Source organism: Aulonocara stuartgranti, assembly GCF_965226115.1.
Source record: "Aulonocara stuartgranti genome assembly, chromosome: 5".
Classification (NCBI taxonomy): Eukaryota; Metazoa; Chordata; class Actinopteri; order Cichliformes; family Cichlidae; genus Aulonocara; species Aulonocara stuartgranti.
Window position 1 is genome coordinate 23801803 of NC_138943.1, and position 15331 is coordinate 23817133.

At 39.7% G+C, this 15331-nt stretch overlaps 2 protein-coding genes across 4 annotated transcripts; both read right to left on the minus strand.

Moving 5' to 3' along the window:
- Positions 1-48: 48 nt before the first annotated feature.
- On the minus strand, positions 49-6179 carry LOC309706044 (neuritin-like). 3 transcript variants are annotated; one of them, XM_082532252.1, is made up of 3 exons: positions 5899-6179; positions 4817-4967; positions 49-4069 (listed from the first exon to the last, which is right to left on the minus strand). In XM_082532252.1, exons 1-3 carry the CDS (start codon positions 5948-5950, stop codon positions 3841-3843), a joined length of 432 nt encoding a protein of 143 aa, XP_082388378.1. In that variant the 5' UTR covers positions 5951-6179; the 3' UTR covers positions 49-3840. The 3 variants fall into 3 exon arrangements, with proteins under 3 accessions (XP_082388378.1, XP_082388377.1, XP_082388376.1); XM_082532251.1 differs by having other exon boundaries at positions 4817-4970; XM_082532250.1 differs by lacking the exon at positions 5899-6179 and adding an exon at positions 5793-5884 and having other exon boundaries at positions 4817-4970.
- Positions 6180-6499: 320 nt separating this feature from the next.
- On the minus strand, positions 6500-12316 carry LOC309707584 (translocon-associated protein subunit alpha-like). Its single transcript, XM_082535000.1, has 9 exons — positions 12148-12316; positions 11210-11328; positions 11040-11133; positions 10744-10871; positions 8789-8923; positions 8310-8386; positions 7809-7887; positions 7521-7614; positions 6500-7402 (listed from the first exon to the last, which is right to left on the minus strand). The coding sequence occupies exons 1-9, from the start codon at positions 12215-12217 to the stop codon at positions 7338-7340; spliced, it is 861 nt and encodes a 286-aa protein (XP_082391126.1). The 5' UTR covers positions 12218-12316; the 3' UTR covers positions 6500-7337.
- Positions 12317-15331: the final 3015 nt, after the last annotated feature.

Below are 15331 nucleotides of genomic sequence, written 5' to 3' on the forward strand. Positions count from 1 at the left end.
TTCTCTGGTAGTTGCATAAACTATTAAATCTTACCACCTACATACTAGCAACCATGATATGGGAAGCATTAGTATGTATGGTATGGTAAATTGCAGATATACTATACAAGACAAAAGTATTAGGCCACACCTCTTAATGTTTGAATTTAGGTGTATCAAATCAAGCACGTAGCCACACCTGCAGTCTGCTTGTGAAAGAATGGGTTGTTCTCAAGAACTCGCTGAGTTCTTGAGAACTTAAGTGCTGCCCTGTAGTAGGATGTCGTTGTTACAACATTAGTTGTTACTTTGGGTTTATGCTTTTTGATCTATGCTCTAATTGTCGCAACCACAAATCCCCCTTAAACCCTGAGCCATAACGTGATTCGACTACATGTCAGCTATTGTGACTGGCCTGTTCAGTCCTGTTGATTTTTCCTTTTGAATTTATCCATGTGAGAATAACAATCATTACCTCATTAAAAGGAAAAATAATCATATCTATATGAAGACTCATAAATGTCAGCAAATTCCTGGAGGAAAATTGCTTAAGCTATTGTAGTGGAGAAAACTGCTTAAGCTATTCTCCCCCAGAGTAACAAATATGTTTGGACCCTCAAAAAAACTGACTTCAATAAGAGGAGGAAAAAAATCCCTGCAGTTTATTTATTCCTATCACCTGGCACCGCATATAAAACACTGAGACATGACCACACATAATACACCAGCACAAGCACAAATGACATCAGCCACTTACGTACGTTACGTTGTAGGCTCTACAAAGATTCCCTGCAGAAGTCTAAATCAAGAGTCAGTGGTATTATTGCAAAGTGGAAGCGTTTAGGAACCACAACAACTCAGCCAACGAGTGGTCACATAAAGATACAGAGCAGAGCTGGCGAGCGCTGAGGTGCATAGTGCGTAAAAGCTGCCAACGCTCTGCTCTCTTAGTAACTGCAGAAAGCCTCCTCTTGCATTAACATCAGCACAAAAACTGTCCACTAGTAGCTTCGTGGCACGACTTTCCATAACCGAGCAGCTCCTGTAGGTGTAACATGTGGGTGGCCCAATACTTTTGTCCATCCAGGCATCATTAATGTTAAACAGGCTTTAAAAGAACGTATGGTGGCATCTTCTGCAGAGAACAACTGAACTGTTGAGCAGGTTAACGAGCATAAATTGGGAAAAAATTGATTTCAGAACTACATTTGGTTTTCTCAGCTTCGAAATGCTTGTGGAGTGTTGTTTCAAGAAGTGATGAACACGCTCTTATCTCAAGTGATTTTGAGATGTGACATTCGTAACTATCCATCTCATTATATTTAGCATGGTGTGTTATATTTATTTTAAATAGGGGTTTACATGATTTCCAAATCCAAACATTCTGTTTTATTTGGCTCTTCCCACCTTTTTTGGAAAAGGGATTGCACTTTGAAAGATGAAAGAAATAGAAACAGAGCAAACATGCTGATGGAGTGTAGGTAGGTATGGGGGTGAGGATAATACATCTGCATAACAAAGGATGCAGGCACACTGAGGAGCTAGCGTAACTTCATGCACAGATCAAGACCACTGTACGCCATCTCCGAGGTAAAATTAACAATCTGTCCATTTTTCTGAAGCACTGTCACAAAAATCACCATGCACTTGTGATAACATAAACGACTGAATGATCCAACTTTGTTAAGATCATTTTTAAAGCAAATATGTATATATGGACACAGTTTGGGCAAAACAAACAAAAGAGAAACACTATTTCTCCAACATTTGAATTTACTCCGAGCCAAAGGGCTTGATGCTGTTTTAAGAATAAACACCGTTTTTTTTCCATGACACATTCACCAAAATATTAATCACAAAAGACAATTATTACTCATGACATCTCATAGACTTTTGTGCTAAATAGATGCAAGTTATTACACATTAATCTTTCTGTTTCTGAAGTTTGTTATTATTCTCACAATTTGACTTAACAGATAAAAAAAAATTTTTAGAAGAGGAGAACATTGTTTGATATATCAAACACATATCAATGATGTAATCAGTAGAACTTTATGGCAGATTTGTCTTTGAAAAGCCACCCACGTGTATTCTGTCATCTACTGGAGTATGCAGACTACTTTAATGCACAAGGTTAGTAATAGGATGTTAATAGCAAGTGAGCATTTTCTCACAGAAAGTCACAAAAACAAAAATTTTGTTTTTACACAACGATCAGTGGGTTGGAAAATTAAAAGGAGCCGTGGTTTAACTAAAGGTTTAACATGGATCATGTGCAATATACATCCCCTATTTTTTGGTGTCTTTATAGCAGCTATGCAACATCAGCCCTGATGGGCTGAAAGCTTATAAGGAGAAAGGGAATCCAAAGTTGTGTACAAACTGCTTGATTGTCACCTTACTACAACATTTTCTACACTTCAAAACAAGTTAAAGAGTGAATTCACCTCTATAGTGCATACAAATGTTGTTTAGTCATGTCGAGTCTGATTTGGCTCTTTGTTTGATCAGTAACAACCTTAAATAAACAAAAAGTACAGAAATTTGCGTTTGGTCGATAATTTCTATGTTGTAACAATACGTCTCGGCAATAAATCTGAGTATGAGAGCTGCACCCCTGAAAAACTTGTCAAATCTGGTTTGTCATTGTTAAATTGCCAATATACTTTGTTTCTTCAGACTTCGATCGTCCAATCCAATAAGCACCAAACAAGAGTCAGTAGCAGAATAAGCTGAAGATTTGGCAAGGTTTTCATGGGTGCAACCCACATACTCAACTCTGCTGCTCAACCCAAAAATGTGTTTTCCTTACAAATGTGGCAGCATGTAAGGAGAAATTAACAGGCTTTCCAGTAGTATAATATTTAACATGAAGCATTGTTACAACAGAGGACAACCAACCAAACAATAATTTCCTTGGCTTTCGTACCAAGTTTGTAAGGAACTTAAAAGCGGTAAGATGTTATTCTTCATGATGTGTCTCTTTAGTGTTTTCACAGAGCAAAGCTGTGTTTATACAAACTCAGTGGAGGTCAAAAGGTTTATGCTGTAGCTCATAATTAAAGAGGCAGACTGGCATTGTAGTAGTCTGACAGCCCCATCGTCTGTACTACAAGCAGCAGCTGGTTAGCTTAAAAACTGGAAATAAGAGGGTGGGGCAGAACTGCCAGCACAGATCATTCACAAACATTTTATAAATCATTTCTTCAAATTACACAAAAGTGAAAAATATATATATTTAATGACAAGCTAAGCTAAAACTGGTTGCTATGCCTTTCATATTTACTGGTGAGATCTTAAAGTGGGGTCAGTTTTCTAATTTACTTATTGTAAAATCAAACTTTTTCTTTAAGGAGCATGGTGAAATCAGACTTTACACAAAACACACCATGGATGCAATAACTATCTTATATACAAAAATGTGAGCGATGAATAAAAAGTTATTTGGGCTTAAAAACTACAAAAATTAGACGTTATATTTTCACACAGGTAAACTATTGCAAGCTGTGTTTTACTGCACGACATTGTACAGATATATGCGGCAATGTGCCTGCTCCTTGTACAGTGTTAGTAACCCAGAGCCACAGGTGTCTGATAGTAGAATGAACTGACCAAATTGAATGTGAAATCCACGAGAGTGTGTGCTTTTAATCTGTTTATAATGCAATTCTTTCTGCCACTCCACCCAAAGCTGGAGTATTTGAGAGAATTTCAAACCTCATTCATCACAGACATCAGCGACTCTAGGTCAAAATAATCCTTTGAAACATTTGTGCTCTTAAATCCTTGGCTTTAAGTTTAAACTCTGGAGGACCGAAGCACGGCGAATACGGCGTCCTCCTCACCCAACCCCTGCTCCATCTATGCAGAAGCCCAGCCGGGCCCAGTCAAGGCCAGCATCAGCGGCAAGATGAGGACAGCGCTAGGTGAACTTAGACTGGGAGAGGAGCTAGGACTGCACAGATCAAACAGACTTCCCTGGAAGCGTATCTTCCTGGAGTCCTGCCTCAGAGTCTCCCAGATGGAGCTGACTTCCTCCTGACAGTCGGACAGCGCCGTGAGCGCACAAGTGTGGAAAGCTTCCCAGTGGCTGTGGCAAATAAAAGGATCATCAGTTCAGCACTGTGTCTGACATTTCACTCGGAAGTCATTCCCACAACAGCATGCAGACATGCACTGGCTGTGCCCGATTAATTTGCTTGCCAAAAATCTATCACTCACACGGCTACGAAGGATGCAAGTAAGTCAAGCTGTGCTTTAATTACCATGGCAACTGTATGAGAGAGTGAAACAATATCACAGATGATATTGCAAGTGGGCAATTTTCAACCAAAGGATTGAGTGTAAATCTTTGTCTTCAGTGCACTGTGTTGGGGTTGTGGAGTGCATGCAGTAACAGTGACAAAGAACTTCCCCCGAATTTCATTACTGCTGCAGCGAGGTCATACATTATTTAGCACAATGGCTCAGTGTCTCAGCACCATTCATTTCTCTAGTCTCCTCTTCTCTGGGATTGTGGCATCTGCTCCCTTTCTCTCCAGTATTTTGTTATGAGATGAATATTTCATCCTGTATATGTCTATATTATTGCTCTCAATTACGCCTTATTTGATCCTAATTGAACTGAAAGACAATTTTGTGCACCAATGGGTTTCTTAATCGACCCATGAAAGCTGGTTTCTCTCTGCATTTCTTGTTCTCTCTGCTGAGGTTATCATTTGTATCTTAGTGCATATGAAAGCTCTACTCACAAAGAGTGATGAGAGCTCAAGCTCACAAAACTCTACAAGGAATGTCTCGCTGCTGCTCGTGCACTCGCCGGTAAAGTAATTATCACCTGCACACAGCTGCCACTCCCCTCTCACTGGTCACGTTCTCCTGGTAGTTGTCCATGCTCTCTCCCAGCTCCAGGACACATTCGGAGAAGTCCTTATAAATGTTCTCACACTTCACATCGACAGAGTCTCCTGGCACCGCTAAGGACAGAACTACTGAAAAAACAGATACAGGAGACAGCTTTCTTTACCGCTTTTGTGATGCTTTGTACACTGACAAGCTACAAATAACCATGAGAGACAAATCAGCATCCACTGTAAGTGCACATAAATCAAATTTCTTTCTTGCTAAGTGTCTGGCTTAAGATTTCAGACTACTTTCAGACTTCACTTACGAATATACAACCTTTAAGCAAAGACCTCTCTATTACATTTATAATAATAAATACTATCACTCTTATTTAATTTGATAATTTAATTTGATCAGAAAAACTATGTGACAGGTTGTCAAACTTTCACTTCAGAAGCTGGAAAACCCCACCCCACACTCCATATTTCTTATCAATAATTAAGAGTGAAAAAAAAAAGGGATCCAAGTTAAATAAAGGTCAGCATCAGAAAACTTTTGTTTATTTTGCCTACCAAAAGATCACATTCATTCGGCTCATGCTCTTCCTGGTCGTCCAGCCCCACAGTTTTGGAGCAACTGCTCTAGACAGATGTAATGTGGTGGAAGGAAAACATTCCTGACCACCGCAGCCCAAAGCTCGCTTTGTCAATAATAAACTGTACTGATTATAAAGTGCATATTTCTGTATTTTAGTAAAAGTGACAGTTGAGTGAAAAAAGAAGAAGAAACCATTCCGTGAGTTTTTGTCTTTAGGTAAGCGTTTCATGTAAGAAAGCTTGCACACTAAGTATAGATACAACACCCAGTAGGCTATCTACCGCCGCTACAAGCAGTTGGCACTGGTACAGGTCTGATAACCATCATGCAACACTGATGGAGATAAATAAGCTTACGGTCACAGCACCTACATTCTGCTGCAGGAAGATTAAAAGAAGAGAAAAAAAAGACAGCTTTCTGTTCCAAACCATCCCAACTGGCTCCCACCATAAAGCGACTGAGATTGAGATACCGTACCGGTGGCAAAGGCAACAATCCATCCGATCTTCGTCGACATGAAAAATCCCATATCATCCCATTTCAAGCCGAGCGGAGGGCGCGGGATGCTGCTGAGGCGCCGAAATAAAAAGATAAAAAGCGTCTCTGAGTCACACGGAGGTGATTAGCTGCCCATCATTAATGTGAGTCGATGTGTATCAGTGATTGAGCGCCGATAAACACTTGGTGTGTATTCACAGTCTTTCCTTGCTCCGGCCGACTGCTGACGTTACCTGCCCCCCGGCGCGCGCTGAGCTCATCTTCCCCCCTTCAGCACCGGACAGTTCTCACCTCCCCGAGCAGGAACCACGGCCCTGCTTCATCACCCGGTGCTTTTATGCTTTTGTTAGACACCTCACACAGGATGTCATCACAGGATCTCAGCTTTTACACATATATACACATATTCCCTCAATCACATATCTGAGGTTGGGAAAATAAATATTTACTTTGTTCCACAGGGAAAATGTGGAAAGGTTGTGGAATGCTGTGGAAACATGTAGCATTTGTCTTTTCCCTGATTTTTTCTTTCTTTCTGCACACTTTCACAATCAAACAAATTTTTAATATTACACAAAGATAATCTGAGTAAATACAGCCTTTTATTGTTTTTCAGAAGGCGTTGCATCACAAATACTGACATACAGCGTGACAGACCGCATCACTAACACTGACTGAATGCTCTGCTCAGGAGTAAGGCGGCAAAATTGACTTGCACAGACACTGAGACACATGGTTTCGACATTTGCACTTGCAGCTGCCACTGTACCACTTTAAAAAACATAAAATCATTAATGGACGTTATGTGTGAATCATGTGTGGTAATTAAAAAAAAAACAAAAAAAAAAACCCGGCATTTTTTGCAAGAGACCAGATAAGGCAGAGATGGGTTTGATGATAGAGAAGACTGTGATATTTTCATTGTTATTATCGGAAATAAAATAAAATAAAAATAAATTAAAAAAAAGGAGTGGCAATAAACTCAAATTCAACCCTCTTCAAGAAGGCAGTTCAAGCCAGCCCTTGTAATCTTAATTACCGATTATCTTATTTTTCCCATTACATCTCTTTCTTTCTTTCTCTCTCTCTCTCTCTCACACACACACACACACACACACACACACACACACACACACACACACACACACACACACACAGATACAAAAGTCCCTTTAAAATGAGCCACAGTTCAGTCTTCTTAGTGTTTAAATGGTCATGGTCCAATGAGAGCACAGGATCCTCTCAGCATGTAATACCTTGAGACTGTATCGAGCTCCGATTCTCAAACATAAAAAAAAATCTGCTTCAAAAACTGAATTCCAGACATTTGCATTCTTTGTAAATTTGAACTGAGTTATTGTTGCGAGGTGTTCTGAAAGTTTGATCAAGATTATAACGACAAAGGGAAGCCAGCACGTTTATTGGTCTGTCCCAGCCGCCCTCTTGGTTCGTTTCCGGGGGGATGCTTTAGGGGAAGCCTTGTCTGAAACACAGGAAGTAAAGATCAAATACTCAGAAATCAAAATCACAGTAAGAAAACAAAACAAAGCAGAGGGTGAGTGGAGCAGTGTAATCATAACAGCTGGGCAAAATGAACTTACTCATGGCATTAAGAGTCTCCTGAGGAATCCAGCTGATGTCCACATCATTTATTCCAGCAGTGCCCTTTTCTATTTTCACAGAAAGCCTCTTTTTCTGCAGAACACACACAAAGGTAGAAAGACCACATTATGTCATGTTAAATCCAATTTATTCACCATCATGCTGACTTTACCAGAAACATTTCTTCACATTTACACTGATTTACAAAGATGCGCCTCATTTCATCTAATAGGCAGACAAAATATCCTTAGATAAAAACAGAAAAGCCAGGGATGACGAGCACATACCGTCCTCGAGTCCAGGACCTGGTACATCCCGAAGAGCAGCAGGGATACCAGTCCCGCCAGGAACACGTACATAAACATTCTGCAAATAAAAGCAAAAACTCCAAGTTACAAATACACAAGAGCACAAAAAACAAGAAGAAGCCAGATTTCTCCATTTATCAACCTCGATTGCAAATTTTATGTTCGATTTTTTTTCCCAGAAGGAATACGCCGTCTTCAGCTCGACTAATATTTCTGCCAACAGTTTGCACGTCTTACACCAGCAGCACAATCCTGGCTGCGAGTCTCTTTGTGACAATTTCACACCTCCTTTTGCAGGTTTGTACATGTAGTGCAATCTTCTGGGAGAGCTGCAGAGAGCCGGATGTGCCAAAACGACGTGACAAATACAATTTTGGACATTTCCATTTTTCTTTTTCTCCAGTGGAATTAAAAAGACACAAAACACTTCATTTGCGTTTTCAATTTTGCCTTTACATAATAAAAAGCAGAAAAGCTTACGTTTCTCCATCCAGTCCCTCTTCTCGTTCAGTGATGGTGACAGTCTGGTTGTAAACGGCAGTCTGGAACACGCTGCCCTAAATTTATTTTTTACAAAAGAGAAGTCAAAAGACAAACAGGGAAAACAAAATTTAGGAGCTTCTCTTTAAAACGTGTCATTAAAATGACTCAGTATTTGTTAATAGTGCAGAAAAAAGCAGTCAAAGCTCAGCAGGGGGAAATGATGACAGTAAGGACCCTCCTGGAAATCCAAATTATGGGAGAGAGAGAGAAAAAAAAAAAGTTGCTAACAAAATGTAGTGCTGATGAAGATTTCTTCAAGGCTTTTAATATTCATGAATCATGAATAATCATTAGGTGTGCTGTGAAAAATATTCCTGACAGTTACTGCCTGATATCTTCACATTCTACCCCCTCCCACCTTCTCTCAGTAAAAACAATAAATAAATAAACTTTTAAAACAATAACACTTATTTTACCTCAGTGTCTTGATAGTTGAGCAGGATTACAAGTCCAAATGGGCGACCGGCCATTGGCTGTGCTGGGATGAAGGAGTACTCGAAGGAGGCCTGAGCTTGTGGTTTGACGACAGTGTTCAGGGGCAAAGCTGTGAACTATAAACACACAAAACACTAAGAAATCATTTTCTGAAAGTATGACATGAGCTAGTTTGGTTTCCTCAGTTAACCTAACATCAGCGTCTTTAGACAAAGCTGGGGTACCCGGAGAGAATCCGGGGAGAATGTGCAAACACCACACGAAACGCTCCGGGAACCTGGAACCCTCTTGCTTTGAAGCAACAGTGCTGATCTCTAACACCGTGCTGCCATTTCTGAGGTTTCATTAAAGCTAAACAAAGTAGCCTTTGCTAGTCCCAGAAATGGGAAATTCACAAATGAAGAGAGCATGTGCACAAATATAATAAACATCATTTTACTTTAATGTTTCTGCATCATTCAGATATTTAAGTTGTTCTGTTACACAATTCAGTGTGGAGTTCATGTTCTTCCCTGAGTCTGTGTGGGTTTTCTCAGAGTACTCTGGCCTCCACCCACAGTCCAAAGACATGTGGGAGTTAGTGGGGTTCGGTTAACTGGGGATTATAAATTGCCCATAGGTGTGAATGTGAGTGTGAATGGCTGTCTGCGTGTTTTAGCCCTGCAACAGACTGGCGACCGGCCCAAGAGGTCACCAGTCTGTCGCCCTGTGGTAGCTGGGATAGACTCCTGCCCCTGCCACGATCCTGAACTGGATAAATGGAAGAAAGGATGGATGTACAATCCCACCCTTAACATTTTTTTTACTTTATTTTTCATTAAGACATGAAAGGAATAGAGAGTGTTTATATGTATTTTTTCAGCATTTCTCAACATTCAAGAGAATAAAACAGAAGTAATGAACATAGGAAATAAAAAGAGAATTCAAAGAAACCTAAACCCTGATATAAACTCAGGGAAAGTCTTGCCATAAAAGTATGTTTAAAGGTTTAAAGGCATGACTTAAAAAAAAAGTGACCAACCATGTCAACCAGGTTGTTCCAGAGCTATGAGGCGCTCAGTGCAAATGCTCTCACCTTAGGGCTGTGCGATATGACCAAAATCTCATATCCCGATATAAGACATCTATCGTCTGATAACGATATAAATCACAAAAATTTAACATTTTCTGTAAATTCTGTGAATCTCAGGCAGCTCGACTTGCGTGAAATGTTTCCAGCTGCGTGTCATGTACCTGGAGTTGAGTGTTTTAATTGAAACTATACATTTTTAGACATAAGTTGTAACGGCCGCTGTTTTCTTTGTGAGCATTTATTACACGGCGTGCTGCGGGGAAAAGCCTGTTCTAACGTTTGAGTCTAAGGTTTATTTTTTTAGCACCTGGCGGCTCTTTTTGCTCCTCATCCGTTAATACGTGATTCAGTTTATTTTGAAAAGTCTCAACAGGATGTTGAGCTTTATTATGAAAGGTTTATGTGGAACATAAACAAGCGGACATGCGATGGTTTTACCGTTGCTGTTGCTAACGACAACGCATAAAAACAGGCGATTGTCTGTCAGTAGTGTGGTTATATTAAATATAAGAGAAAGAGAGAACTTTAAGAAATTAATATACCCACTACAGTGACCATCAAAACGATTAAAAAATATTGCCGTAAACAGTTTATTTTGCGACACCATGAAACAAACGATAGCGTAAAATGAAACGATAGACATTTTTATATCGTCATCCGATATATATCGTTATATCGAACAGCCCCATCTCACCTCTTACATTTTATATACTGGTGCATGTGGTAGTTAGAGGTGGAAGATGTACACCATGAGCGGCCTTAAAGGCAGCCAATAACATTTAATTTCATAGCTAAATCTCTTTAGTTATGAACTTTTTACATTAACATTTTACAGCAGGATATGCGGCACATTGTGTCACTTACATTTTGGATGAAGAACTGGAAGTCCTGGGGATAACGAAAGGAGGCCTCCAATGACTGAACGGTGAACTCCTGACTACCCTTGTTGGAGAAACCCACCAGGAACCGCACAATTTCATTGGCAGGAAACTCTAAAAGTGTCATGACCAGAAGTAAATAATGAATAAAAGTAAAAACACAAATGTGAAGATACCATGTGTTTAACACGGCCACAAAACTGGCTTCTACACCATGAAACAACTAATTAAGCTTTTTGCTTTAGTTTTCTAGCAATTATTAACAAAACCAGCAAGACCAACCTTCTCCCGTGGTGAAGATGATCGTCGTGTCGGCATCAGGGTGAGAAGCTAACAGTTTATCCGCCGCTTCGTCGGAGTCATCTTCGTGTCCTTCCTGATGACACACACAACTTTACATTGTAAAACCACCACTAGTATGCCTAATCGTGCTGCGCCATCACTGTACATACCGAGGTTTGCATCTGATCCTCTTCAACAAGGACATCTTCATCATCTTCCTCTTCATCTACTGCAGCATCTGAGTCCTCGACAATGTCCTCGGCCGAGTCTGAGTCGGCATAAACGTGGCCTGCGAGTCAGAAGCCACAGTGAAGACATGAATGGATTACGGGAATGATGCTGGTTAACACACATGAAAAATGTTTTAGCAGTTTTCATATGACAATCTGAGCTTGTAATCTTTGTTAATTCAGTGTGTAAAACAGACAAGAAAGTGCTGCATTTGGCCATCATCGTCACACAGACAGTATTTATTTATTTCATAGCAATTTATGTCAGATTATGTCTGTATCAAGTCACGTGATGAAGTGATAGATGGTTATTTAAAGAAGAAAAGCAATGGAAATGTGGGCGAAAATCTAATATACACTTAAGCAAGGAAAAATCAAATAAAAAGCGGTTGTAATAAATCTGGCAACCTTGCCTCCAATTTCAATGAAACAGGAGCAAAGACACTTGAATGTGTGTCAGCAGGGCAGAAACCAGCAGAGCCAAACAGTACGAACATCTTATCTATGGTGACGTGTCCCAGAAAAGAGAGGGAGCCTCCAGCTGCTCTTACATTCGTATTAAAAAGCTGCTCTGTGGCTCCAAAGGGAAACTAAACTTTGCGTGACGTGTATATATTTCTTCTTACGAAGAAAAAGACCGCTTTTTCTTTAATTCACAACAAAAGCGACAGACTATTGTATATCTCTAGATGTTTAAGAATAAAACCTGCCTTATATTCACGTTAGCAGCTGACCCAGCTGTGGAGAAAGCTGTCGGATCGCCCCGTGACTGTGCCACGTCAATATGTTAGGCGAAAAACTTCTGACCAGCAGCGGAGTGAGGCTACAAATGTATCTGCCTGCTTTCAAGTGAAATAAATACATAAATAAATGCTTACCAACTGATATCAGACCGCAGGGGAAGGCCAGGAGAAAAAGCAGCAAAAGTTTTGATGTGAAGTTGAACATGTTTGCAGAGGTGGAGGCTGAAGTTAGTACCACATCAGCAGTTTGAGGAGTAGAGGACGGGAGCTGAGGAGGGGGCGGGGTAAGAGGAGTTCTTCTTCTTCTCCATGTTTCATGGCGCATGCGTAGAGCTTAGTGGTGCATTACCGCCACCTAGAGGAAAAACAAACAAACAAACTTTGTAGCGTGGATGAAGTGGAGCCACGTCGTCCATCTTTAACACCGTCGTTGGGCTGGATGTGGATGTGAAGTAGACTGTGTATAACAGCTGTTTGTTTTCAGGGCTTTTTATTTTGCACCAGCATCTAAAACGTTAATAACAGGAACATTAAGTTGAATCACCATGTTTTTATGAAGGGCCAGGGGCACACGAATGGAGGTGGGTGAGGCATTAAAATCCCTTGATTCGCATTAAGGCTAAATATAATCCAAAAGCTTAATGTATATGACAGTATATGACAGGCTACACCGTGACATGTCTGTGTTGCACATGAGGCTGCACAACAGTTGTGACCCTGTGTAAAATGTAAATAAATGTAAATGTAAATTGTCTTGTTGAAATATGCATTACTGATTTTCAGCCTTGTTCTTTGCGAGGTCTCCAGATTATGTGAATCTTTTGATGATGTTGTGGACTGTAGATTAGGAGGTATTCAGTCTTCTCATTTTATGATGAACATTTTATGCACTTTATTTTGAAACTGTTCCACATTTTGTAGACACAGTTCTCTGCAAACTGTTGAACCTCTGCCCATCTTTAGTCCCAACATTTACGTTTCCGCCCTTTTCTTGCTCCTGTCCTAACTTTTGTGGGATGTGTTGCTGCCATCAAATTCAAAATGAAAATATTTTTCATGAAATTGTATCAGTTTAAACATTTGATGTTTTCTGTTTTGTCGTAATATAGGTTCATGAGATCTGCAGATGTTGGCATTCTGTTGTTACTTACATTTTTCGCAGGGTCCTAACTTTTTTGGAAGCGGTGTTGCACAAGACATGTACATAGATTTCTACATCAATTTCTAACACTGGGACTGACTTTGATAAACCACACTGAGTGACAAGAGGGTAGCCAAAGGTAGACAAACCAGAAGATAAAAAAAATAAATAAATTAATGTCTGCATAGCAGATAGCATGGTGGTATCTCAAAAACTCTCTTAATACAAGTGAAAACCTCTGCAGTTGTTTACAACGGAAAGTTTCTGACGCACTGTGGTTAATGTGGCTTTATGTGTTTTTGACCGGTGTACCTAACTATAACACAAGCATTCCCACAACTGTCAGTTTTAGTTTCCTTCGTCTTATTTGTTCCTATTAATAAATACACTGTAGCATTAGAATGATCCTATAGGTGGAGAATATAAGCAGCGGGATGGAGTAACACAGCTAGGATATTATACATACAGTGTGATGAGCAGCGCTTCAGTTAGTCCATTTAATTAACAGTGTAACAGCTCTTTCTGCGCCATTCCTTTTAACAAATTATGAAAAGATCTCACATTTTGGATTTGCCTGGTTGAGCAGATCCATGACTTTAAATATCTGCTTGAGTGCAGTGGTATAAAGGTGGACATGCTTTAACCTATAGCCCACACTCCTTGCAGAAGAATAACTCACCCAGTGTTGGGTGGGATAGCTAAGACAGCCTAAATGTCTTGAGCCACTCTTTACTGAATTTTCATCCATGTCAGATGTCAGCACCAGTAACTTTTGAATCAATGTTTAAACCGAAAATAACTCAGATGCCCAAAAGGATGATTGGAACAATCCTTCCCACATCTGGTTTAATTTAATATTCAAAATGTGACACTTTATACACAGAAGAAGGCAAATAAATGACTGCACTGCTGTCTGCGTGTTCAACCCACGCTTCCTTCAGTAAATGGACCGTGAGAGTCTTATCATTTGCTCCTCTCATCCTGAACTAGTGTTCAGCCTGCTGACACAGATGGGGCTGATCAGCAGGCTGCCAGCTCCTGCACATTTGTATGCAGAAGATTTAGGAGCTGCAGTTCAGCACTATAAATGAATCCTGAAGAATGATTGCTGAACCGGGTGAAATTAATTCCCAGAATGTATGCAAATATTCGTCTTACGTCTGACAGTGATTTGAACAAACCGAAAGCCAAATACCAACAGATTTATCTGGATGATATGAGAATAAGATGCTAAGAGAGCTAAAAACTCATATTTTACCCCCAAAGTGACCAAAACTAGGATGTGACTTAAAAAACTGGGCCTCTGGTTTGTAAACACATCCATTAACACCTTCTTGCTGCTCTAATTCCTGTTGTCTGATGTTGCAGCTATGAAATATGAACCACTAATTTAAGGTGTGTGTTGCCAAGTAAAGAGGTCAGCATGAAAAATTTAAATCAGTGAACACCACCATGTGCTGAATGTGTCAGACTGTTACCAGAATAATTGGTTAACCTCACTTTCTGTCATGGCCACTGGCATATTTTTGACCCAGCAGCTCACGACTGACTTTAAAGATATATAAAGACATCTGCAGGATTACAACAAAGATACCATTTATTTTGGTTTATGACTTGATCCATTACTTTGACAGGATGCTTCCAAGTTCCATCACTGACATCTGTTACCTCATATGTCTAAATTTCCTAGTCGTTTGCACTTATTAAACACGTTTCTTTCTTAAAGGTCGTAGTTAGCATTTTTATTTTTTTAATCTCATTTTATTATTATTTATTTTTCATATACAAATCACTGCTTTTCATGGATTCTTTTATCTGTATGCATACATGTGTAAAAATCATAACCACTGGAGTTTGTGCTGTAGTAGTTACAAATATTTGTCCCCACTAGAAATGTTTTTATCTCCACGGAGAGAATTTGCTCTCATTCTTAATATGTTGTCACATAGTATCCAGATGTTGTGTGAAATAATTAAAGGATTATATTTAGTGCCTCAAAGATAATTAAATGTCTTTTTCAGGATATTTAAAGTAAAAAGGATATATCCCCTTAAATCAAACGTGTTCATGTCGTATTCCTTAACACTGAAAGGGCAGGTCTTCAGCCTTGGTACCTGATCTGTCTTGTAGTCTAAAAAAAGTTTGTGGTTTTCTGCAAAAGCACACATCCTGTAACAG